The following is a 27,687-nucleotide window of genomic DNA, read 5'->3' as shown; positions in this document are numbered from 1 at the left end:
ATGTGACTAGCTATTTTCTGTCTGATTTAGATCACAGTTTGCATAAACATGTCAAACTGAGCCTTCAGAAATTGATAAAGTGTATTTTGGATTCTCCAGCATCCCAGCTGTACTAACTGTGGTGCATATAGATTTAAATCCAGATGCTCTCATAGGGATTCATGTAATCTCTGCTTTCTTGAATGGAGACATGAAACAGGTATTGTTTTACAAAATGTGGAAGAAACTTCTCTGCAGTGATTCCATTTTCTTTGTTTCCTTCTTTACTAACAATTCCAGTTGTCTTCAATAATAAATAGATAAACAGTCTAGAATGTTATGAAGCCTGTGAAATGATTCTTGAGGGAGCCATGAGTCCAGATTACAGTCACTTTAAACTGCTGGGTGAATTGATTTCTTTTGGAATGGCACTTTGTTCCATAGATTGCTCAGTAACCTGTGACATGAATAACTGTTCAATAAAAAATGGAGAGGAAGTTGAATTAAGTCATTTTGATGTATGCTTTTCTATGTGTGTCAAAAATAGAAAATACTGCTTCATGTTTTTTACAACTCAAACTCCCTCTGCCCTTATAAAAACAATAAAGCTATCAAGCTATTTTAAGCTTAATGAACATTTTTATTTATGAAGATTTCCATTTCTGTAAAAAAATGTTTTCAGTCTTCATTTAATCTTACTGTTTAATCAACATTTGTAAAAACAGCAGACCTTTTTGAAAATGTCAGTATTTTAAATATGTAAGAATATTGTTGCAATATTCATACAAATTTTCATTTTGTAACTGAACTTCATATAGTTTATGGAAGCATCTTACATGATACATAAATACATTCATTATTATTGAATCTGGATCTTCAAAGTTAGTGAATATATTAGACAAAAGTATTAAAAAGTCAAACCAGAGTGTCATTTGAGAGACATAACGTAGCATAACTCTTGTAATCAATACAGAACAATAAGTATTCACTTTCATTGCAAGTACACTTTTCCCTTCTTTGATTCACTAAACTTTAAAAAAGTTTAGTTCCAAGAATGTGTTTATAGAACTCTGATTTCCTGTGAAATACAGTTAGCCTCAGATAGAGCTGCACCAAAAATGCCAGTCATTCTTTGTCTCTTTAAAACCTTTTTCTCACTTCTACATATCTCTCTTAATTATTTCTCCTACCTTTCTTGTCCTATCTGTGGAAACATGAGCCATATAGTGAACACCTTCTGCTCTGGCACTTTGTTATACAGTCTTATGGAGGGTCTATTTGATTTCAGAATTTAGAGTAGAATGACAATGTGATCATCGTTATTGTTGTTTATTTTGGAGAGTTTCCATTTCATAATCAAGAATATCAGGCTTAATGTGAAGCCACTGTCTGTAATCCCATGCCTGATTGATGCTAGGACCCTTGCTTTGAACCAGCCAACCACTTTGACTCTTTCTTCAAGGACAGGTCCTGCTTAACGGTAATGTGGTGTTTTCTTATCTGTACTTTTTGTCCTGGATCATGATGCCACATTGAAATATGAGAGCCATAACATGAGCAATATACATTAATATGTATGCTTCCTTTAAAAGTATACACATATGCACAGTATCCATGGTATACAAATGGGAATGCTTATTATCAGTTTTTAATATGATAATCCTTATAGGATATATTAATAATAATAATTACTGTTATATAATTATTAATGTATATTACGTGTATATTATATGTTACTATATAATAATTATATATAAGTTATCTGTTATAAGCCTATTATATATAATATTGTATAATTATTATATAGAGAAGTTAGAGTTAAATTTTTTTAAAGATATCAGTGTGATCAGTGAATTTCCATAACATTCTTGTGAAGTAAAATATGAACACTATTTTTTTCATTTTACATACAGGTTGTGGACCATTCTTGGTAGGGTTAGAGCTAGGAAACACCTGAAACAGTCCCTTCCTTCCTTCCTTCCGATTGGAAATGCAGATAAATATAAAAAGAGACACAGGGACAAACAAGTCTGCCATCTGCTGGCTTACTCCCCAAATGCCCACAACTGCCATTGCTGGAGCCAGCTAACGTCAGCAGCCAAACCCCATCATGGGCTTGCACGTGGGTGGCAGGGGCCCATGTACTTGAGCCTGCTGCCTTCCCGGGTTCATTAGCAGGAAGCTGTGTAAGAAACAGAGGATCCTAGCTACTGCTGAATGGGACTCAGGCATCCCAAGTGGCAACTTAGCCCACCGCATTACAATGACTATGTTGAAAGGAATCGGAATCCCCATTTCCCCACCTAAAGTGTTGTTAGCTTATGACTTTACAAGAACTTAATATCTTCAGTACTTGGTCACTCAAGATTATTATTTCTACACTTTTAGTAGAAATTAAATATACTAATTGAAACTTTAAGATGGAAAACGGTACTTGAAGATTATCTCAAATAAGATTGTGTTTAAATTCTGAAAACAAGTGTCTGAATATGAATAAACTAATATAACCTCATTTTTCCCATGAAGCACACAAAAATTTGTGCACAAAGGTTGGCATTCCTTAAATCATAGCAGATATTACTTAATAGTTTATATTTTTTTACTTCCATAGAAGAGGATTTTTATTATATTACCAAGAAGGTGAAAATAGATATCTTGTAAAGATTTCCAGTTCTTGCTAATGTATATTAGGAAATTTTATTTTAAACTAAGTTGTAGCAGATGAAATGCATTTATTTCCAATTAAGTAATGTCATTGTGAAGACATGAAGGTTAAACAAAACATGTCTCACATTAGAGTAAGACAGTGTCATTCTATAACATAAATGTGGATGAATATTTAATTTTTTGGTTGAATTTAAGTGAGGATAATTTCATAGCTTGCTGCTAGGAACGGTATACAAGGCACTGACTAAGCCTCCATAATTTATATTCACATTTAAAGGATTTTAGTGGAGCCACTTCCTGACCTTACTTAAATTGGTAATTTAAATTCTATTATTTTGGAGGCCAACAATACATGCATGCTGTAGCTGGCATTCAGGATTCCATCCACACAAAGGAAACAGCTGTGTGCTGACTGATGAATGCTGTCTCAGGAACAGCGGGGTTCAGGGGAGCTGTTCTGGGCGCATGTGCATGTTTTCAGAAGGGAAACCTTTGGCTTGTCTGAGTGTTGGTATTCACAAGACTTCCTGGTACAGAAAGCCTTATTCAAATGGTAAACTTTGCTGATGAGAGTTTGATGATGTAAGGAGAACATCTTACATTAAGAAATAGATGCAGTTTAAAAAGGTAAGCCTAACTAGATTTCATGAGCGTGTTCACTGTTCCTCCTGAGGAGAATGGCATGGGTAAGCTTTTGTGAGTTCTACAATGCATTTGTGAAACATCAACATTTAACAACCTATTTTCACTGAGAATACTTTAAAAATCCCTGGAATATATTTCATATTTTAATAAAAAAAGCATTTTGTATGGTGAGTAATGAATGCATGATGTGAAAAATGCTTTTTGTCTCTTCTTGTGCCCATGACATTTTAAAAATCACACTTTATAAGTTTATTCCAGTGCCACTTTTAGAAAGAGCAAAAATTTGAAAAGCCTTAAAATATTAATTTAAAAAAATAAAACATGTTTTGAAATATTTAAATTGTATGTGGAATTCTTTTAGTAAATGATTAAAAACTCACTTACATATTCCTTATTTACATAGTTATTATTAAACCTTTTGTTTTATTAGTATGCTTCGAATAATTGTTAACAGTCACATTTAGTAATATATTCATGCATAAAATTAAATATTTTTACTAAAACATGTACTGTTCGATACAGATACTTTATGTTTAATATCTAAATTCAGGAAAACATGCTCTAATAATATAGGATTAATAATTATAATTTTGCTCTTTCTATGAAAATTGTCGTGGGTAGTTATACAAGCGTAAGTAGGGCAAGATTTTCACCAAAGCATATTACATCAATTGAGGGTTATGGTTTTACTGATCATCTAATTATCAGTACCCATTTCCTTTGAAGTCTCAAATATCTATCAGTGTGGAAGAGTGGGAGGACACCAAAGAGCAAGGGCATCACCGCAGCAACCACCGCAACTCCACGTCCAGTGACCAGTCTGAGCACCCCCTGCTGCGCAGGAAGAGCATGCAGTGGGCCCGGAGGCTGAGCAGAAAAGGCCCCAAACACTCTGGGAAAACAGCAGAGAAAATAACGCAGCAGCGGCTGAGCCTGTACAGGCGGTCGGAAAGACAGGAGCTTGCTGAACTGGTGAAAAACAGAATGAAGCACTTGGGGCTCTCTACCGTGGGATACGGTAAGCTCTTCCAAGCCACTGCGCGTGTGGACTAGTGCTTTCTTACCAGGAGGAGCTCTGTGTTCGGTTCTTGTTGCATAAAGAGCTGTGTTCTAGTTTTGTGGACAAGTTTGTGAGAATTGGCACACAGGCCCAATCATTGGAAAAATCTAAATTTTACTGTTAAAACCAAAATGCTAGAAATATTTTTTAAACTTATTTTGCAATGCATAAAGATGAACCATTACATGAATTATCTCGACTATAATGTTTTCAAAGCTCTGAGTTAGTTCCTGTTTCCGTTTCAGAGGTAAGGAACTAAGTTAAGTAACTTGTGAATTGGCTGAGATTGACATCAGAGCTGTCTTGCTCCAAAACACTTCCTGCCACCCCACAAGCTACATCTTCTTCTAGGGCCTGAGATAAGTTAAATTAAACACAATAGCAAGTAATTGCATCACTTATATTTGAACCAAAATATACCTATAAAATGTACGGAAAAAAATGTTCAAGAGCTTTCAATTTGAAGCCCAAATACTGCTATAGTTCCTGTAGTGCAAATCTGTCTTAGCTATAGGTTCCAATCTGGATGTGTGATTTCTGTATGGAACACATAAGAAAAGCTCAAGTAATATATGCAAGGTTACCTTTAGAGTGTGTCATTTATCACTAACTGAGTTTTGTTTGATAAAGAAAGCCAACTCATTGGGCAAATTAACGACAGATAAGGCATTGCTTAGACATATACATATAATTGGGGTAAACCAGGATGAACCAAAGATAGTATCATTATCATATAAAGATAAAATAGTGTCAGAATTCTGCATGTGAAGAATAAAACGGGATGAAATTATATTTTCATTCTCATCTTTCATTCTCATCCTTACTATTAAATTTTTAAGTGGACACAGGGTTCAAAGAGAGATTATTATTATTCAGTTACAGTTTAAGAGAAATTATAATTTTTTAAAGAAAAAAGTCATTTTTACTGAATATCTTCTATATGCCTGGAAGTATATATGTTTCTTCGTGACTCTATGTAACTGCTTAGACAAGCGTCTCATTCCTTCAAGAATTTGACGGTGTTTGATTGAAATTTTATAATCATATTTCACTTACTATAACAAAGTCTGTATTCCATCTTAATATAATAACACATCATATCTTAGATTCAGAATCTAATTAACAGAAAAAGGATTCTGCTCAGAAGTTCAGTCATAGTGATTTGCCAATTTAATAATAGTAAGAATGATTCTAGTTTTTATAGGATGACATTGTTGCATTGATGAATACTTTGGTTATTTTAGTATTTTAGTTATGTGTTAAGCAAATTTGATTTTGATAAGAAATTGGTAAATTATTTCTCATCTGTGCTTTTTTTGCTCCTGACTAATACAATCCCAGGTTGAGTCTGAGCAGTGTGACAGTTAACTGTTTGATTTTTAGAAACATAAGTATTTGAGCTGACTGAATGGCAGAATTATCAGAGAAAATTTTATAGCTTATTGATTAATTACATGAAGTACCATGATCCAAATACTATCTATGATTTGTTTTTATTATAATTTGCTGGCTTTACAGAATAGAAGAAGACATTTTAGCCATCTTTCTCCCCCTTTCCATTGATCCTTATTATCATTATTGGGAAAGGAGGTTTTCAAGTAATGCATCAAAGGTTTCTGGACTTCTTCATTTGACCTTAATTCCCGTTAGGTAATCCATTCAGCAAACATCATTGAATTTCCTTCTCACCATTGCAGCACATAGTGTTAGGCACTGGGACTAATGCAATGGCTTGTTTTGACGACTCATATTCTAGTGTCAGCCTGTAGACTAAAGTATTCAACTTCTTGGAGTCAATTTTCTTTCTATTTTTAAAGTTTGTGTTATTGGAAAGGCATAGTTATAGAGAAATGAAGAAGGAAAAACAAAGTTGTGGGGAGACACAGACAATGAGAGGGAGAGGGAGAGAGAGTAGAGAAACAACAGAGAGACAGACAATGGATTGCTGGGCTTTCCATTTTCTATACCAATGTCAGGATACACTTAAATAGAATGATGGACTTGTGACTGCTATTAAAGGGCTATACCATTGCTATAATATAGGGGGAAACAGGATGGGGAATGGGAAAGAGGATGTTGGAAAGGTGAAATCCCTGAATTTAAAGGATTGTGTCAGGAAAAATTAAAAATTAAATGTTTGAAAAAAAGAAAGAGAAGGATGAGAGAGACAGCAAGAAATTCTATTTGTTGATTCACTCCCTGAGCTACCACAGCAGCTCAGGTTGAGCCAAGGCCACAATTGGGAGCCAGGAATTTTTTCTGGGTCTCCCACGTGGATGGCAGCAGGGGATGATACACCATCTCCTGTTCAACAGGGTGAATTAGCAGGGAGTGGACGACTTAACCACTTCCCGCCATGCCCACCTTTGATCCCTGTCATGCCAGTAGTCGCCTTTGATAGATAACCTGTACTCCTACCCTGTGATATCTATTCTTTCCAAGGATGCCCAGTTTCTTTCAATAGGAAGTGCTAATTCAAGACCATCCACAATGGTAATCAGTGCTCATTTTCACTGAGTTTGTTATTGTCTCAGCCTTTTCAGTAGACAGAGCTAAAATTAAATTGATTGCTAGCAATCTTGATTGAAAATATCTCAAAACTTCACACAGATGCTTAAAATTAAAATCCAGGGCTATAGGGTTTTAATTTAACTTTATCTTGTATCAGCACTTCCTTTCTACTATGCCAAACACTGGAAATGGAAGAATTGCAATATTATCATATTATGTTTTCAAGGAATACAAAAGCATTTAGAATAAAAATATAATGTCAGTGTCAACAATATAATTGGTAAAATATATTTCCCTTTATTTATACATTCTTTAATTTCACATATGTCCCAACAGGGCTACATAGTAAACAAATTCTGATTTTAAGTTTGGAATATTTTTTCTTCCTGTAATTTTATCACAACTAGATATAAACTTGGGTTAGACTGTGTTAGAGATTTGTTTTTGTAAAATTAAATTTTCTTTTATACTCATGCAAGCTATTTAGACAGCCCCACAGAGCTTAATACAATCAAATACAGTCGGAAAAATTTAACATGAATCACTATCACCATCACATAATCTCTTCCGTGCCTCATGGTAATCTTTTTTCCCTTCTAAATCATAGTTTATACTTCCATTTGTTAGATTATAAACTTTAAAATATACATGATATATATGGTAACATGAACATTACTTTAAAATATTTTCATTTTTTAAGGTTTTAGTTATTCAGTTGAAAAAAGGGAGAAGAGAAAGAGAAAAATGAATAGAATGATTTGTTTGTTCACTCCCCAAATGGCTTCATAAATCATCTAGTTCTCGTAAGTAGATGGCAGGGACCCAAGTGGTTGAAGCATCACTGTTGACTACTAGGGTATGAATTATCCAAAATTTAAAATTGGAGGCAAAGCTGGCACTAAATCCAGGCACTCAGATGTTGAATATGGGTATCCCAAGTAGCTGCCACTCACCCATTCTTTTATAATTTATTTGGTTTCACATGTTTTGGTATTATATGAGAAGGAAAGAATTTATTATTTTCCACTGTAATTTTTAATATTTAATTTTGAAATGCTGCTCCTTTTGTTAGATCCTTCATGTGCATATGTGACTGAATTTGTTCCTAGACCTTCTGAGCTGATAAGCCTGTCTGTCCAGGCACAAGTATCCATTGTTTCAACTATAGAGACTAGGTGTATTTAATATCTGAGGGAGCTATGTGCCGTAGATGTCTTATTTTTCAGTATTTCATTAGCCATTTGTTTCTTTTTCCAAATTAACTTTATAGTTAACTTATAACACCAAGGTAAAAACAGTGAGGATTATTTTCCTGTTCTCTTAATACTATTTCTTCCATTTCCCTTAAAAAAATCAAATTGGTTTTTTTCTTTTTTTTCTTGTTTATCCTGTAAATAAACAGGTGGACTGGCAAACAGATACACACACACACAGAGCTGTGTGCACGTGCATACAAATTACACAGTGCATATTCGTGTTATCACCTTAGACTTATGCATTTCTTCTCAAGTGTGCCTGTCAGAGAACATTATCAAATACAAAACATTTATTATGTTCAACATTGCATTGTAATATCCCTCCATGGATTTTCTTTCTCTGTTTTACTTCTGAATTGAATTTTCAACAACATTCTGGCATGAGATCACCTGAAAAGATGTCAAGCTTGCAGAATTATGCTGGTTTATAAATCATATAACACAAGTTTGTTTTTATGCTATCTAAGTGAAAACAAATTTTCCAAACAGATAAAATTATAAAGAAAGTATCTAAAAAAGCTTGCATTTTTAAAAGTCACCTGGTTGCAAATACCTATTACACTTGAAAATTATTTCAAAATAAAAAAGTCAGTAGTGTTATACAACAACCATTTCTGTCATAGCTACAAGATCAATTATTTCTAGATTGTCTAGCCAAAAAAATGTAATTGTAAAGTTGCCATCTACAGAAGATGCCGCTATGGGCCTTGGCTTGTATGAAATGTTATTTGTGGTTAAATAATTCAGTAACTAATTTCAGGTTAGAATTTGAGCAATACATTAGCTTTTTAATAGCTAAAGAACACCAGACTTTCAAAGACATTCAGTGGTAACTTGCTTCGATTGACCATGCCTTGATAAATGTGGAATTCTGGTCTTTGAGGTCATAGAAATCACTTTTTGAGGGAATCAAAAATTCATCTGAAAAAGTAATGAAGATAAATTCTGAAAGCAAAATGCTTAAAAAAATTTAGGACCTACAACAAAGGTTCCATATATGCATTTTGCATGTATATTACATGAAAATTCTCAAATGTGAAGCAAGAGACATATTTTGTTTACTTTTTAAGGGATGGAAATCAAGGTTTAACTCATTAAATGTACTGGTCAAAGTGAATAGCAGGGAGAAGCTAATAACCCTGACATACGACAAGGGAAATGTGTTAGCACCACTAATGTTTTCTGAGATAGATATATACTCTACATAAAGAATTTTGAATAGGACACAGGTACAGAATACTTCACATGGAATTCATAATGCAAAAATCTGAAAATCAAGTTTTTAAATAACTCAGTAAAAATTTTTTTTGCATGTCATAACCATTTGTGTACTTTAATTATTTCATTTATTGTGAATATTAGTATATTTCACCACAAATGTAGTTGGCATTTAGATCTGCTGAGCATGTTACATACTGTACTTTGCAGGGCTGCTCACAATTTCTAGACCTGAACCATTCAGTTGTGACACACACCTCTCCCTGAGATGTTTGGAAAATGAAAGTGAAGAACCGAATGCTATGGGGAAGTAGCCAAAGTGACGATAAAACAAGTTCTTTTTGGTTTTTCTTTTTTTTGAAAAATTACCTTAAACACATATTTGCTCCAAGGTCCTAGCATTGTGTGCTGGTTAGCTGTGCTGGAGGGTAAGCCACTATCCCTCTTAACATCATGGTTTTCAACCACTAAAGGTTAATAACCAGTGCTGTTCTTCCACAGTCTATTTAGACTACATCTCACATTCACTAAAACTAGCCTGTAACTGCTGGTGTTAATGATGAACTCAGAATTTTTTTTAATAGAATAGTTGGAACGTGTATCTTCTGAGGTGAACAGCTGCTATGGTGCTAACCAGCTTTGGTGTTTTTGCTTTTGCTTAATTGGAAAGGCAGATTTACAGAGAGGAAGAGAGACAAACATCTTCTATATGCTGGTTCACTCCCCAAGTGGCTACAATGGCCGTAGTTGAGCCAATCTGAAGCCAGAAGCCTGGAGCTTTTTCCAGGTCTCCCACATGGGTGCAGGGACCAAGGGCATGTGCCATTTTTCACAGCTTTCCCAGGTCACAAGCAGGGAGCTTTGTAGGAAGCAAAGGAGCTGAGACATGAACCAACTCCCATATGGGATTTCGTGGTGCGAGGCAAGGATTTAGCTACTAGACTATCATGTAGGGCCCATGCTAGCCAGTTTTAATCTAAGTTGTTCCAGATTGAAAGCTGTTTCTAAACTATAAAATGCCAACAGAAGAATAAAAAGAATCGTTTTAAATAACAAACAGGTAACCAATAGTCCTTATATCTATATTTTATTAGGTCTACAGGAAGCCTTGTTTCTTAATTTATCGTTTTCCTGAAAATGTGGGCAGATTGTCCAAGAACTTTTTTAGTAGCCATTATGATGACTTAGTTCTTAATCATCTTCTTTCTTATGCAAATGAAGCAATTGAAATTTAGAACAAAATTATTGTTATTTACTGTGCGGATTGTGGGAGCTTTAGTAGCAGTGGTTACAGTAGTGGTAGCTGTGGTGTTGGTGGCTGTTAGTGACACTTTCACTTTTTTTATGTTTAGACTTTGAAAATTCTCTGATGATTTTCCTTAAAAAAAAAACAAAACAAAACACACCTTTCCCAAGTCCTAGGCAAATAAAATTCTTTGAAGATTTAAACCTAGAATAAAACAGCAAAGGCGTAAAAGGCAACACAGCTCAGTACTATTTCTCAAATATTTTTCCAACAACTAATACTTGGAAGAAATAACCTGATATCTATAATCACTCTTCTGATTTCACCAAAAATATATTGATTCAAAAGGCATCACTGTCTTTCTTGGGGCTGGGGGAGGCTGGAAGCGGGAGATATACTGTTTACTTTTTTCCAATATAGAGGCATGCATACTGTCAGTGAATATAGTCAATGTTCTTCTAGTTTAGCCTACCAAACGATGAGAGACTTTGTGTTATTGATATTTTATTACATAGCTGTACATAAAAGCAGAGCTATATATGCATCGGCTTTCATGACTGAAGAATACACCTGACATGACAGAAGACATCTTGTTAGATATTCTGCAAATAAAGTACTCTGGAGAAGCATTTTCAGATTATTGAAGAAGTCATACACCTAGACTTCTAACCAAAAATATTTCTAAAATTAAAGTTCATACAGGCATTTTAGGAAAATATGTGTCTAATTTGTTAATAACAGATCTGCACTTTAAACATTGCTAAAGAAGGTTATTAAGACAAAAAATAATTTCAAGTGGAAATTTGAATATGCATAAAATAAATGATGAATAAATGAGTAAAGATGATACATGTTTGTATTTTTTAAAAGACAACTTGCTGTTTAGGTTAAAATAAACATTTTGAGGAGATAATAGTACATATAGAAGCAAAAGTGTATCACATTAGTAAGTCAAAGTGAAGGAAAATAAAAGGATATAAGATATTAGTATATAAGCTATTCCTGCCCTGAAGCAGAGGGCTTTATTAGACACAATAGATATCATATGAACTGAGAATTTTGAATTATTATATTTGATCCTTTACAGAAATTGTGAGGCAATGACATAGAGGAACTACAAAACATTAAAAAGAAAAACTTAAACAGTTAAAACTTATAGCCAAGATACTAGTAAAACAGATACCTAACAGGAAAAAAAATTAAAACCTCAATTAATCCAAAGAAAACAGATAAAGAAGAAAAGAAGAAAATTATATACAAAGCAAATTGAATAAACTTAGGAACATGATGAATTTAAACCATCTTAGTGATTATATTAAATATAAAATACTTATACATTTCACAAAAATACAGAAATTATTGATGGGTTTAAAAAAGGCACAGTCCAAATATATGCTGAAGAAACCAACTTAAAATTTTTAAAAAGTGAGTTGATTGCAAGTAAATACATAGAATAATTATATCCCATGCAACAAGATTTCCAAACAGCTGGAAAGGTTGTTAATGTGAAAATAGATTCATGTGGAAAAATGGGAGCATCACAAACACAACTGGAAAAGTGTCACAAATAAATACCCGGTGTGATTCTTAGTAGCACTAATTGCCCTTTGAAATAAGTAATTGTTATGGTTTTGGAAAGAGGATGAAGCGAATCACAAAAAGTTTCAAGGGAACCTGTTAACATTATGGAAAGCTTATAATCATGATAGTGGCTGTTATAATGGGATACATTTATCAAAAATCATTAAATGCTATTTGCTACTTTCTTATTTTGTTACCAGTAAGTCTATGATATATATACATATATATATGTGTATATTCTCTGCTGATTCCCTTAGTGGACATTTTTGTTATAGGCACTCAGTTCTGTGATCCATTAAGCCAAATTTACAAAGGTTGGGTTTATTTAGGAAATATGTTACATAATCATGCAGTATGTTGATTAACTTGTGCCTTTTATGATGAAGGATAATCGGTATGATGCAGTCTTAAAAATCCAGTGCTCTACTCAGAATTAAACAACTAAAACAGCTTCAGGAAACAGAGAAGCTAGGCAACAGACCTCTCACTGGTGTAACACTGTTCTTGACTCAGGTGTTGATTCAGCTTTTCATATGTTACCACAACTAGATTTACTTTAGAAATATCATTTCTTAATTATTAAACACCAAAATGACAGAGAGAGAGAGAGAATGAGAAAGAGAAAGAGATATTAATTGAATATCATCCACAAGGCAGTACATCAGAGAACACAGTGGACAAAATTAACTCAATAGCCAACATGAACGAGAGGGAATGGCTTTGAACTCTGAGGCTTGTTTTCAGATAAACTAATTCATTTTTTTATCTGAAGAAAAAATATTAATGTTGGATAAAGCAAGAATCAAGAATGATTATTTCTATTTGTAATGTTATTTGTGATACCCACATGGATTCATTGAATTAAGGACATTAGCAAAATATTTCCAACAGTTTTTATGGTCAGAGTAGCAGTATAAGAACAGGCCATTTCAGTAGAACATAGTCCGGATGTAACAATTACATAATTACATCAAGTATTGGAAATTTTCCAATTATCTGGATGGCTTTCACATTTTTAATAGGTAAACCAGGTCACCAATGGATTTGGCCTTGATTCCAGGAGCGAAATAGACTATACAATTGATGATCAGATAATCAGTGGAAGAGATGAGTAGAGATACTGACTAGAAGCATTTTCCTATATTACAGTTCACCAGCACATTGTATGAGGAGCTGAGCTTTGTGACTACATTGGCAGATAAAATAGACATTTTCTTGCAGACTGACTTCATAGTGTTGTGATGTAGTCTTACAATGTGTTATTCATACAAGGAACAAATTTCTCAAAAAGGGCACATGCATCAAATTTCTTTTATAAAAAGAAATGATCCTATTAATTTTCTGTGTATAAAATATGCTGTGGGTTAGACTTGAGTTCCATTTGGAAAAAGATCATTCATTGTATTCTTCCTGGAAGTGTAAGATTCAATCCATTGTGTCAGTCACCCATTCCTAGTTAGGAATATCATATTTAGCAAATTAGCGTGCAAGATTACTAGTAGAATTCGAATTTGTTATAAACAACAAATAAGTCATTAGTAAGTTAGTCCATCACATGCAATATTTTATAAATAGTTCTGCTGCAAAATCCTTATTCAAATTCTGTTTCACTGGGAATTTTATATTGTGCCTTACAAACTGAATGCAATAGCATTAAACAATTTCTTGTATCTTATCCACCAATATACAGCCAGATACATTACCTTATTTAAATGTAAGTTTTATGTGCTACTGATTATTCCTATAACTTTACTGACAAACTAATGGTAAATTCAGTTATCTCCTAGTGTGCCTTATAAGAATTTTTGTCTCCAAAAGTTAAAGTTAGGTACATCTGCATATCAGCTTGAAATGTTACGTTTCTTATCAAATGATCATAGTAGTTAACACCATTTTATGAAAATTATATATATTCTCTGGAGCAATTTTTTTTTTGCTATGGTCAGCTATGTTGACATTATTACATATTTTACAATATAGCCCAATTAGAGAGTTTTTCAAATAAATCCCTATGTGAATATTCTTTTCTGGGATATGACTACTATTTGTTAGGTATAAGGTATAATAAGTAAACACGTTGTGAGTCATTTCTTCAGTACCACAACATTCTTTTCAGCATAGTAGTAGCCTAAAGGATGGAATAGAGCTTTGGTTGCTCCAAATAAAATTAGGAACTTTGTTTCTATGCTGTCTTGGAACAAAAAAATGGGAAGTTGACAGATATTTCCATAATAGTAATTTGAAAATAGTCAATCTTGTATACCAAATTTGCCTGTGGGGAAACTACAGCAAGTTCTTACTGACAGTTAAGTGGTTTGAACATAAATTGCTATGCAATGCCTCTTGTAATTTTCTGTAATTATCTTCTAGATGAAATGAATGATCATCAAAGTACCCTCTCCTACATCCTGATTAATCCATCTCCAGATACGAGACTAGAGCTGAATGATGTTGTGTAAGTTGATCATTTTAGGAAAATAGTAATTTATATTTTTAACTCTTATTTTAAGAAGACTGTTATTTTCTTATCTCTAATTCAATAACAAATGGATTCAATGGGTGCTTAGTATAATAGTATTAAAAAGATTGTAGAATTGTTTTTTTAAAAGTCACATAAAATGAGAACATAGGGATAAATTATAGTCTGTGAACTGAAGTATTTCTGGAGAAATGAGAGAAACCTAGTGGAATTTTTAGAGAACAACTCAAAAGAAATTGTGGATATTTCATATTGTCAAGTTCCAACTGACTCAGAAGTCCTGACAACCCGAAAATAAAACAGGAGGAAGCATTTACTAGGAAAAGATCTATCAGAATAATTTTACCCATTGAAAAAACAGATTTTTAAAATAGCACTACCCTAAAGATGGCTAAAATATTTCCCCTGATTTCCAAGTGTTAATATGATTATAAAATTACAACTAAAATGGAATTATAATAGAATTTGAAGGTAACAAATTACACATCAAATGGATAGCATAGAAAATGTTTTTCTGAATTTAAAAGAAAGACATCCTTAGGGTTTATAGTGATTGTAAAGGATGTCAGATTTGAACTAAACTTTGAAGAGTGGTTATGACCACTATTGGTAGAGAACAGAGGATACTATGCAATGTAAAGTATGGTCTGTGAATAACACTCTACGTGGGAACTGCAGAAAGTATTTGAGCTGGAAGATTGACTGGAGTTCGTATTTTTAATAATGTATTTATTTTTAACCATAACATTGGAAACACAGGCCTGATTCTGAAAGGAATTTGGGTGACGAAACAAAGAGTTCAGTACTTTATCTATGATAGGCAGTGCTTAGTCACATACAAACAAGAAATTGACCAGGATTTAGAAAAGTCCTTGGCAGTTGTTGATAGAACCTTAGCATCGAATCCCTAGAGAGAATCTGCTCTTGAGGTATCATGTCCTGACTGTGCGGCATGGTTACACTCACAAAGGGTTGCTCCCTCCAAATGCCAGAAATTGTGGATGGTAAGGACACACAGTGTTTGCTTCTGTAATCAGGAAAGTGAGGTCAGAGACTAATAAGGAGTGAGATATTCTGTGATACAAAGCATCAAATGAATTCGTGCTAGTGGTTTGAAAGTAGAAAAATTAAAATGTGGGAAAAAAAGAGAGAGAGAAACATAGGAATGGAAACTTTGAAGGAGTGTGCCATGATCACTCCTATGGTTCCTCTACTTCATTATGGCTGTTTTGTAAATGGACCGGAACTGAAGACTGAGAACAAAGTTCACATGTGAGTGAAAAAAAAGCATAATTAAGGGAATTATATGCGTCTCTGAAAGATGAATCCATCCTTCAAAACATGACCAACACCTTGGGTAAGTGCCTCTGGAGCCAATTCTTAGCCTTCCAAGAAATCACATCCTTTTATTAAAAGAAAATGTCACTAAATGAGGAGTCTCATAAAGGGATAGCAAAGATGAAGATACCATCTATGGGAAGTTATTTCAAAAAGATCGTGAAAAAGGCCAATGTTGTGGTATAGCATTGAAGTCCCTATTCATGATTCTGATGTCCATTATCAGAGTACCTATTCAAGCTCAGGCTATTTCACTTCCTAGTCCTTGCCTGTGGGAAGGCAGTGATTACCGACCCAGCTTTTAGGGCCCTTTCCTGGATGGAGTTCCAGGCTCCTGGCTTCGAGCTGGTGCAAATCTGGTTGCTAAAGCCTTTTGGAGCATAAGCAAGCAAACGGGAAGATCTTTTTCTCTCTCTCCATCTCTCTGTCATTCATTCTTTTTTTAAAAATAAAATGATTTTTCATTGGAACGATAGATTTACAGAGAGAAGGAGATACAGAGAGGAAGATCATCCATCTGCTGTTTCACACGTGAAGTGGCCGCAACAGCCGCAGCTGAGTTGATCTGAAGCCAGGAGCCAGGAGCCAGGAGCTTCCTCCGGTGTCCCGTGTGGGTGCAGGGTCTCCTCCACGGCTTTCCCAGGGCATAAGGCAGAGGCTATATGGGAAATAGAAAGGCCAGGGCATAAAATGGCGCCCACATGGGATTCAGGCACATGCAAACTGAGGACGTAGACACTGAGCTGCACATTGGGCGCTCTGTCACTCTATTAAATCAAGTTTTAATCTTTTAAGGAAAAAATAAAATAAAAATTTGTATGTAAAGAGTTAAAATATTGTTTATGGGTTGGTGAGAAATTTTGGTTGAAGTGGAAAGGGTAGAATTTTTTTAAAGGAGCTGAGTAGTATAATTGATTGACAGGATGAATTAACTTGGATATGGCATTGAAGCAGGGAAGCTGGGAGGAGCTAAAAGTCTGCCATAGCATCCACACGATGAACTGTAAAGGTAAACTACTGTATCTGTGAAGAAAATGAAGACTTGATGATTGGGTTAGTTATTGGAAGAGGTGTCCAACACAAAGGTTTCATTTTATGTGGTTAAAAAACAAACAACAAATAAATAAATAAACACAAATACATACATTAAATAGCAGTGTTGACTGTTCAGGGAATAATTCTTAAAAGTGCTAAATGGCAAAGTCTAGAGAGCAGCAAAGTATATGCCAAGGGAAAGCTCAGTCAAAGTTATTTCAAAAATACTTGATTTTTTAAATTGCTGATTGCAAGAAAAAGATTCCAAAGCATTTCATAAGTAGAAAACACAGAGAAATATTGACTGGCTAGGTCATATTAAGATTTAGAGCACAGAAAGAAATGGGTTCCAAAATATTACTGGGAAAATGAACAGCAGAAATTAATCTGACCCAAGATAAGTTTGAAAAGTGTCTTGAAATATATCTAAGTTACAAGTAGAAGGTTTAGCAATGGTTTGTTAAAAATTGGTCTCTGGGGCCTGGCGGCGTGGCCTAGCGGCTAAAGTCCTCGCCTTGAAAGCCCCGGGATCCCATATGGGTGCCGGTTCTAATCCCGGCAGCTCCACTTCCCATCCAGCTCCCTGCTTGTGGCCTGGGAAAGCAGTTGAGGACGGCCCAATGCATTGGGACCCTGCACCCGTGTGAGAGACCCGGAAGAGGTTCCAGGTTCCCGGCTTCGGATCGGCGCGCACCAGCCATTGCGCTCACTTGGGGAGTGAATCATCGGACGGAAGATCTTCCTCGCTGTCTCTCCTCCTCTGTGTATATCTGGCTGTAATAAAATGAATAAATCTTTCAAAAAAAATTGGTCTCTGATAATACTGGTTAGAGTATTGGAACTTTGGAGATGCAGAGGGATAGCAATGTAAGCCATTACGGCTCTAAGCCCTTTTCAAAAATCCATCTAAGAGTGATGTTGAATGTGTGGATGTCTTTCTTTTTAATTAATTTTTCATTGGAAAGACAGATTTTACATAGAGATAAAGAGGCAGAGAGAAAGATCTTTCATCTGCTGGTTCATTCCCCAAAGGGCCACAATGGCAGGGGCTGAACTAGTCTGAAGTCAGGAGATTCTTCTAGGTCTCCCTTGTGGGTGTAGGGACCCAAGGAGCTGGGCTGTCCTTTGTTGCACTCCCTGAACATAAGCAGAGAGCTGGATTGCAAGTGAAGCAGTCAGGATATGAACTGGAGGCAATGTAGGATGCCAGCTGTAGCAGACAAAAGATTCGCATGGTGTGGCATGGTGCTGGCCCCAGAGGTCTTTTCTTTAAAATGTGTGGTGCATCTAGGTTTCAATTACCCATCCTGGAGTCTTCATTTGTGTAACTGTAATAAAAATAGATTTTTTTTTTAATCTGATATCCACATTTATACATGTCTTCATTCCTTTAAACCCATAATTATAAGCAGTTTTAAATGACTGCTACAGTGTATCTCTATTACTACCAAACTTCTCTTTCTCAAATAACTGTACTTCTCGTACGGTTATATACTTAGTTATGACTTTTGGTATCTATATTTCATAATTCTGAATTTCTTGAGTCTAACACAATTATTTCCTATACTTACTTTAACACAATATTAATCTTGCAGTCTGTGAACAAGTTCTTACATCTTGCATAAAATTTGTTATGTTTATATTTTCAAATAATTTGCAAAGCTAAAAGTTATAGTTAAAATAACATGTCACAATATAGCATATAGATCAATATTTTAGAAGATTTTCTGTCTTTCAGATACTCTCACTGTCTGTTAATTACAAGTTAAAACATCAGCCTGACTGCTATTACAAAATCTGTGCTCACATCACTAAAGCGATACATTTTTGTGGCAATGAGAAAATTAAATTTCAGTAGAAGTGGAGCGATGATCAATTGCCATGAAATATGCCTACCATGACAAGTAGTGTATGGCAACAGAGTTTAAAGTATTTCCTTTATGGCACTCAGAGTTCTGGTTGGGAGACTAAAAAAGGAAGGAACTTTTGCTACTGCATTGGTGAATTTGGCGGTAATGGATTGCACTTGCCTCTTTTGTATTTTTCTAAATATTAACTTCAGAAACTCATTGTAAATGAATGCACATCATTGATTTGATTAAAAATGATAAATCACTATATGATATGGTGTTAAAAAGCTTAATGTGCACTATTAGTTTTCCTCATTGATCTACAATGCTATCGATATTTCAAGTAATTATAAAGCATTGTGCATAGACAGCGAAATAGCAAGTAGGACACCAAGTTTCAAGTTTTGATTGAAGATAATAGACTGTTATGCATTCAGTTTTTTCTTATTTTAAGTAAAGAGTGTGTTTTATGAGTGTTTCATCCTTTTACTTTAATGGAACAAAATAGCCTTGATCGGCGTTCTCCCCTTGAGCTTTCCCAGTCACTTCCTGAACTTCATTAACCAGACTTCCTCAGAGTGCTGTCTTTCTTGTCTTTCTCCTCCTGCTGAGTCCTCAGTGGCTCCCACTGCCTTTCCAGAGGAAAATGAAACTGTTTATCCTGAGTCTCACAGTGCTTCATCGTCCCTTTCAACCTTTCTTCCTGATTTCTCATGCACTGTTTGCTACCTGTCTTCCAAGGCTCCCTACCTTGTCCCACTGCAGGGTGGCATCTCTGCTCCTCTCCGTCCTGGACAGATGAACTCATGATGTTCACTTCAATAAAACATTCCTTAATTCTCTCGGTTGTTGTTGAACTCTTAGCGTGACATTTGGAATTTCCTTTTCTTTTCAAATGTGATGTGGTAAGCTTTTGTAGGGCTGGGGTCAGGCTATGTTAGTTGTATTTCCGTAGGTACTATCAAGTGTCTTCTAGGTGCTCCAATCAAGGGAGCTAATGATGTGTGTCTGAGCCATCTAAAGTTGAACAAATCAGGTAAATGATCGCAGAAAGAAATGTGTACCTTTTTCCTCTGTAACTAGTAAACTGAAATAATATTTTTGTATATTACTATTATCACTTATTCTCCAATAAACTGAGTTTTAGATTAATAGTTTCTCAGCTAATATTCCAAATAATAGTCCAGTTAAAATTGTTTATACCTAATGTTTGTATTTATTAAATCATGAATTTTGTAAAAAAAACGTATTGCTATGTTCAAGTTTAAAAAGTCAAAAAAACATTTCTGTCAAATTACTAATTTTATAATTCTTTAGAGTCATTATTGAATGAAAAATAATCAAAATAAGTTATAATAAGTAAAAAATACTAAAATACATCATTAAAATATGATAAAGGTAAAGATGCTAAAACTTGTCAGAATTCAATATTTTTGATTCATTAGCATCCTTCATCATAATATTCTCAAGCATGTAAGTGATAATATAAACACTACAAGTTATAGGCCAAAAAACAGTGAGACCTCCTGCTCTGCTTGATAGAAAACAGAATTTAGATAACTTGAAAGCTGGGCAAGGAGAAACCTAAATTGTCTGTGTGAATCAATTTACTTTTGCTGAATACTACTTTTGCTTTTTGTTTTTTTTATTAGATACTTAATCAGGCCAGATCCTTTGGCCTATCTTCCAAATAGTGAACCCAGCCGAAAAAACAGCATTTGCAACGCCACGGGTCAAGACACACGGGAGGAGACTCAACTTTGATTAGCAAGAAGAGACTTATTTTTTTCTCCTACAAAGATTTTGCTTGAAATAACATAAGTGAAAGGAAAGAGACTGGAATGTGTTAAGTTCTGCCATGTTTAAAAACAGAATCTATTCTCTTATGATTCTAGATCACTTTAAAATTTAATGTACTATTTATCGACTCGACCTCTATTGGTCTTTGGAAGGTGTCAGCAGAATGATTTTGAAGACCTAAATTAAAATACAAAATTTAGATTTTATATGTAAATTGTTTGACAGTAATTCAAACTATGAATTAACTTTCAATAATCATTAAAGTTTTATGAACGTCTACTGAAAATCTCAAGTATTTGGTGCATCACAGTGGGCATAGATTGTTGCTTCTCCAAAAATTCGATGGGTCATATTATGTGCAAGCATTCAGTTTTTATAAAATTAATTTCATTGTAAATGTCTAATCTTCTCTTCATAAAAATTAACCAAGAAATCTGTGTTCCTGACTTTTGTGTAAGACTCACGATTTTAGAACAGAAATCTTTAAACCATTTTAATCTTTCTGTTCTGCCTCATCATATGATAGCATATCCACTTTAGAATTTCTGATGCTCATAGCATGTTTTATTTCACAAAAGAAGCTAAAATAAGCAAAAATATTAAGGATCTGAACTTTTTGATCATTTCTAGCACACATTTTATGCCAAACGAAGTGTACAAAAATGAAATATCTAGTGTTCTGAAGGAATTCCTAGCATATAGAAAATATGTAATACATATTTGTAAGTTTAAATTAAATTCAATAATTGAAATGTTAACTGAATTTCTTGAGCTACGTAGTCCTGATTTTCAATTTCATTAGTCTCTGGAGCGTTAATATTTTTCATGTAGCTAGAAAATTTCATTAAAATACTATAACATTGAAAGAAGAAAATTTATAATTTTTATAGAGTACGGGGATCCTTCAAAGTGTTCAAAGCCTCCTTATGTCTTTAATATTAAAGTAATCACCCTAAAACATGTCAGTTATTTGAAACAAATAGTGTGAGGAAAATGCTTAATATAAAACTAAGTGGTTTTATCCCATAAGTTATAGCAAATGACGCAATGTAAGTCATGTCCTGGTGACAACAAATGCTTTTACTTACATATTTAACTTTATCTTTATCCCCCTAAAGAAATGGCTCAAACAGGTCTAGATAAAATGTCCAGTGTTGAACTAGAAGTTAAGTTAAGGTATTTCCAAGGGAAAAGCACTAATACATTTTAAAAAATACTTTCCTTCTAATGTTATGTTTTATTTGTTTGACACTGAATTCTAATTCATCCAAAACTATGATAATAGAAACAGATGTGCTGCCTCTTCTTTTGATAATGAAGTAGACCAACTGAAAGAAAAACAGAATAAATTGCAAAGGATAAAAAAACCTGATGTTCTCCCGATAATTCTGCAGAAATAAAAATTTCAAACCAAAGAGTTTTAGCCAACATATCATTTGACATAAGAATATGAAATGTCTTTTTCTTTTGGTCTTTTACCTTTTCCATATTTTCGAACACAAGAATGTCGAGAAATTTCCTATAACAAAGAGAGTTTAATTTTCATTGATAAGAGAGAACGGTTTATTAAGGGAGACTACTTAAAATTGGGAGCATGCCTTAAAACACAAATCTTACATGCATTTATACATGTATGTGTTTTAAAGATGTGAAATAAATTTGACAAACATATTTGCTGCCGACAGAGTTGAGCTAACATACGTGAACGAGAGAAGTAATTAATGAACTTGTTTGATATTTGCATATCAGTGGTAAGTATGATGCTATTTTGAGTTGACTTTTTAAATTCCATTAAATTATTTTTAGGATGATGTGTAAGATTTTGCAAATATATTTCCCCACAAGATCTGAAGTTTAGTATTTTTGCATTATGACACCTGTTAAGACTAGGATTTTAAGCTAGGATATGATTATATTTCCTATAAAACTAAAACTTTTGTTTCATAAATTTGAGAAATTATTTTTGATTATGAATATTAGTCCAAATTTAATATTTGACATAATTCATATCAGCTTGCTGTAACAATAGCCTGGTAGTCTTTCTGTTATTTAAATAATAAAAACATGGTTATAAAGGACTTTTAACAAACTGTTGCCTTTTTAAAACTAGTATACTTGCACATGAAAATAAAGAGCAGTTCTTGTATGACTTTGAAAGTTGATTCTGTTCATTGATTATGTACATTTTGCTACCAGTTACATTCAATTAAATAAAATTATTTCTGATGAGGAAAACTCTTGGTGTGTTTTTTAAACCAAAATTTTAGCTGTTTAGATAGATTGAAAACTCCGTTTACCAGCTTATTATTTTAAACAAAAATGTGCTTGAAGTTGATCTTAAAGGAAAATAAAACAGAGGAAAATGAAGCAGAAATAAAGTGCTGTTGAGTTACATGCTAACATGATGGATTATGAATGTTTACTGCACAATGACAGAAAAGGAGAATGTTAGGGTTAGGGTTGGGGCAAGATGATCGGGATAAAAACGAGATGTGAGCAACTCAAAGAAAGAAGCTGGTGAAAAAATGAAAAAATTTACTGTCTTCAAAAAAAGTGTTTTCCACAATACAGAATCATGTCCCAAATGCAAACATTTGAGGACCAGAAAAGCAGCCAATAAAAAAAAGAGAAATAATTTAAGTTCTGTAGTAGACTTCTGGTTCCTGGCAAATGAGATAGATTTTTCCCTATCTCTCCTACTGAAATCAACCAGGAATATTCTTGGATAGTACATGCAGATTGACGCTACAAGAGTCAGTAATGGAAAGAGTGAAGTCATCCTGGGGGCTCAGGACTTGAGGAGACATGATGAGGAATTCCAGGGTTTCTTTCTGCCAGGATCCTTTATACCTGAGCTGGAAAACACGAGACCAAAATGTCTCAAGCAAAGCCGACCCTCTTCTTCCACAGGACTGCTCCAGGAACAAGTGATGTGTCTACCTAGAACAACTTTTCTACATGTGCAAAAGCCCAAGAATGGCAACCAGATATCGAGTGGCCAATGTGTAAATGTCCTGTGGCTCCCCTGCTACCCTGTCAGGTGCTTGGCTGTGGAGAGCCTCCAGGGTGATGTTTATTTATGGACAGCTTTAGGCACTGTAAAGTTAATTTCTGGAAAGTTCTGTCATAGTTGCCATCTGTAAGCCGTGGCTTAGCATTCCACAGTGGAGTTTCTTCCTGGAGCTGTTTTTGTTGGCTCTGTAGATAATACATGCTGCCTTTACCTGCTCTTGTCTATGATTTTCAAGTTTTCTTTACCTGGTATGAACCAATCTCACGTTACTCTAGTGCTTTGCTATAACTAACAAGTCACTGTATGAAATATTCTGTGTGCAAATCTGGCTGATGTACAAGAAAAAATCCTCCCTTTTCTGTCTGATTAAATTTGAAGAAACGGTGGTAGCAAGTTCTCAATCTGAGAATCTTCTAGAAAGACTTGGGGTAAATTTAACAAATGTAATAGCACTCTTTGGGAAATGGTTCAGAACATGGTAACCTCATCCTGCTCAGCATTAAAGCATGTTGACTTCGTTGGAATGTGTCTGCTCCTACTTTTATTTGTAGAACTCTTACAACATATCTGACTTTGGGGAGGGGAGAGGCAGACTCGTAGGTAAATATAGGGATGTAACAGTGGTCCTTTATTACAGTAATTTGGCTTATAGACTAGATAGTACATTGTTATCCAAGAAAACTCTTATTACTTAAATCTAAAAGCATTTTAGTAGAAATAAAAGAATAATCTGTTTTTCTAAGGGTATTAGAAATTTTTCACAAATTGCACTATAGCTATTTAAATTCCAAAGAAATATAGAGTTCCAAAACAAAGATCCATAGTTTCTCCTTTTTGTATTATATTAAAAATATACAGCATTCAGGTGATTGTACATTAGCTATCCTAGAACTTAGCAATAAAATGAAATTTCAGGAGCAGGTGATTTGTCCGCTGTTTACAGAAGGTAACTATCTTATTGTTACTGATTATTAAAATATTCATAAAATGAATAAATTTGCATGAAGTATAATGGAGTGTAACTTTAATTGAAATAAGTGGACGAAGAGTGGACAAGCTCTGCCAATTTTATGATTTCAAAACAAAACTCATGTATTTGGTAATACAGGTTTGACAATTGTTTCAGTAATAGCCAAACGTCACAATCTCAAATATGTATATCTGCACCAATAAAACTTTTAAACTTAACGCTTAAAACTTTTAGCACAAATCATTCTAAGATTTACCTATTTATGTATTTATTTAGTTGAGTTGCAGAGAGAAGAAAGGAGAGACCAGAGACTGAGAGCCAGATCTCTTCTGCTGGCCAACTCCCGGGTAACCACAATGGCCAGGGCCTGGCCAGGCAGGAATTGGAAGCCAGAAACTTCTTCTAGGTCTCCCACAACATTAACAGGGGCCCAAGTACTTAGGCCATCTTTTTCTGCTCTTCCCAGGCCATTAACAGGGATCTGGAGTGGAAGTGGAGCAGTGAGGACACAATCCAGCAACCACATGGGATGTAAGCTTTGCAAACACTGAGTTCATCCAGTTTAACACACTGTAGGCGCAGCATAAAAGATTTTATAAATTATACGTAAACATTCATTTGAGTAATAGTAAGAAATCTTTGGAATGTTATAAATACAATAGAAATACTTATTTTTATAAAGGATTCAAACCAAGAAACAGAATGTGAAAAAAAATAATTGCTTGAAAATGTACTTCAATTTCAGAGTTTCTTGTACCAACTAAACTATAAATGAATTAATTTTGAAAATAGACTATATGATCACTTTTTAATGAAATATAATTGATTTTTAATGTTTTTGGATAAAAGCATGCTGTGAAATGACTATTAAATGACTGACATTTCCAGTGGAAAACATGTTGCTAAAAGCAATTAAGTGACTGTGCTTGATTTATTATCACTAACTAAGCAAGTTCTTTGTTGAGAAGCACTTTCCTTTTTCCAAGGTACTTAGGAAAATTTTCACTTCTCACTTATTAAAATTAAGATGAATTTTTGTTCTAGGAAGCAAGGTGCAATCCAATTTGGAGCAGGATAAAAAAATAAATATTTCCTGCATCATTGTTACAAGCTCAAAAACATAAATTAGCTAACAAGAAAGATGGTTCTTTGGGCACTTCCAAATGTAAAATTTTCAGGTCACAGGCACATTTTTTAAAATGATCTGTTGAAAATTTCTATCTCTTTTTGTCAACATGATTGTGACAGTCATTCCTAACTAAATGTTGGAAGCACATAATTTGAAGAAATATTTTATTTGTTAGCAAGTTTCTTTGGAATTTGAAGGCCTTACTTTCATGATTTTCTGTGCTATCCTTGCACTGTAGATAACAAAATATTAAAAATTTTATTACTAGGCATATTCATGAGTGATGGAACATACTTGTACCTTCAAGTACTTTAAAAGAATGCCTGTAATATTTTTAAGGTTTTCTTAAGTGAACATTATTGAAAGATGTTGACATTTTTACTGCCTCATAATTATTTGGACTTTGAGAACAATTTTTCAATATTAAAAGAATCAGGCTTCCTTGACATTTTTCAACATTCTCTAAAACTCTCTCTTTGTTTGCTTCTTCATATAAAATAGTCACTGAAGCAATTACTGAATTCATATAACCTTGAATAACTTAGAGAAGTAATTTAACATCTTTGTATATTAGACAGAAGCCAATTTTCACTGGAGTCCGAAATCAATTGTTTCTTTGTAATACTTCCAATATCGGCATAGAATAAACTACAGGATACAGATGATAATCAAGGTAAGTAATTTCCTTCGTGGGCATAACATTGACCTCTTCTCAACACAACCGTGTAGCAGTGGCTAGGTCATAGTCACTTCTACAGAGATCACTATGTAACCTCAGGCATTCAAGAGCTAAGCTGTATCCTGCCTGTGTACAAGGGTAGTTTGGTCCATAAGCTTCAGGCCCACCATGGCCAATCTTTTGAGTTGGCAATGATGAGAGCCAGCATCCTGTTGGGAAGAAATCAATTGAAGACACAGAAGAAGGAACTTTGTCGAAGGACATAGGTGTTGAGCTTGCCCTTGGGATCAGGAATAAATTCCAGTTGCTTTTGGAATATGAAATCACTGCTCATGGTAACATTACGATGAAACTGAAAATTTTCTGGTAGAAAATATTTGTAGGTATGGGCATCCCAAAATTGTCATGTAGAAACTGACCAGCTGGATTTGTCAGTCAACTAAAGAGATTGGTTTAAGGCCTTTGGAATCTCAGAAGTACATCTCTGCTGAAAATTATTGAAAGATGTTGACATTTTTACTGCCTCATAATTATTTGGACTTTGAGAACAATTTTTCAATATTAAAAGAATCAGGCTTCCTTGACATTTTTCAACATTCTCTAAAACTCTCTCTTTGTTTGCTTCTTCATATAAAATAGTCACTGAAGCAATTACTGAATTCATATAACCTTGAATAACTTAGAGAAGTAATTTAACATCTTTGTATATTAGACAGAAGCCAATTTTCACTGGAGTCCGAAATCAATTGTTTCTTTGTAATACTTCCAATATCGGCATAGAATAAACTACAGGATACAGATGATAATCAAGGTAAGTAATTTCCTTCGTGGGCATAACATTGACCTCTTCTCAACACAACCGTGTAGCAGTGGCTAGGTCATAGTCACTTCTACAGAGATCACTATGTAACCTCAGGCATTCAAGAGCTAAGCTGTATCCTGCCTGTGTACAAGGGTAGTTTGGTCCATAAGCTTCAGGCCCACCATGGCCAATCTTTTGAGTTGGCAATGATGAGAGCCAGCATCCTGTTGGGAAGAAATCAATTGAAGACACAGAAGAAGGAACTTTGTCGAAGGACATAGGTGTTGAGCTTGCCCTTGGGACCAGGAATAAATTCCAGTTGCTTTTGGAATATGAAATCACTGCTCATGGTAACATTACGATGAAACTGAAAATTTTCTGGTAGAAAATATTTGTAGGTATGGGCATCCCAAAATTGTCATGTAGAAA

At 34.3% G+C, this 27,687-nt stretch overlaps 1 protein-coding gene across 2 annotated transcripts in view; it reads left to right on the top strand.

The window, feature by feature from the left end:
- KCNT2 (potassium sodium-activated channel subfamily T member 2) overlaps nucleotides 1-20,872 on the top strand; it is a 354,431-nt gene extending 333,559 nt beyond the window's left edge. For both annotated transcript variants that reach the window (XM_012929978.2, XM_058668959.1), the window contains 3 exons: nucleotides 4,018-4,309; nucleotides 14,534-14,618; nucleotides 20,518-20,872. In XM_012929978.2, coding sequence (XP_012785432.2) covers nucleotides 4,018-4,309; nucleotides 14,534-14,618; nucleotides 20,518-20,629 — 489 coding nt within the window. In that variant the 3' untranslated portion in view covers nucleotides 20,630-20,872. The remainder of the gene's footprint in view (nucleotides 1-4,017; nucleotides 4,310-14,533; nucleotides 14,619-20,517) is intronic.
- The last annotated feature ends 6,815 nt before the right edge of the window (nucleotides 20,873-27,687 follow it).

The sequence above is a fragment of the Ochotona princeps genome, chromosome 10 (genome assembly GCF_030435755.1).
Source record: "Ochotona princeps isolate mOchPri1 chromosome 10, mOchPri1.hap1, whole genome shotgun sequence".
NCBI lineage: Eukaryota > Metazoa > Chordata > Mammalia > Lagomorpha > Ochotonidae > Ochotona > Ochotona princeps.
The sequence above is the reverse complement of the archived record's forward strand: the minus strand, read 5'-3'. Positions and strand labels throughout refer to the sequence as shown.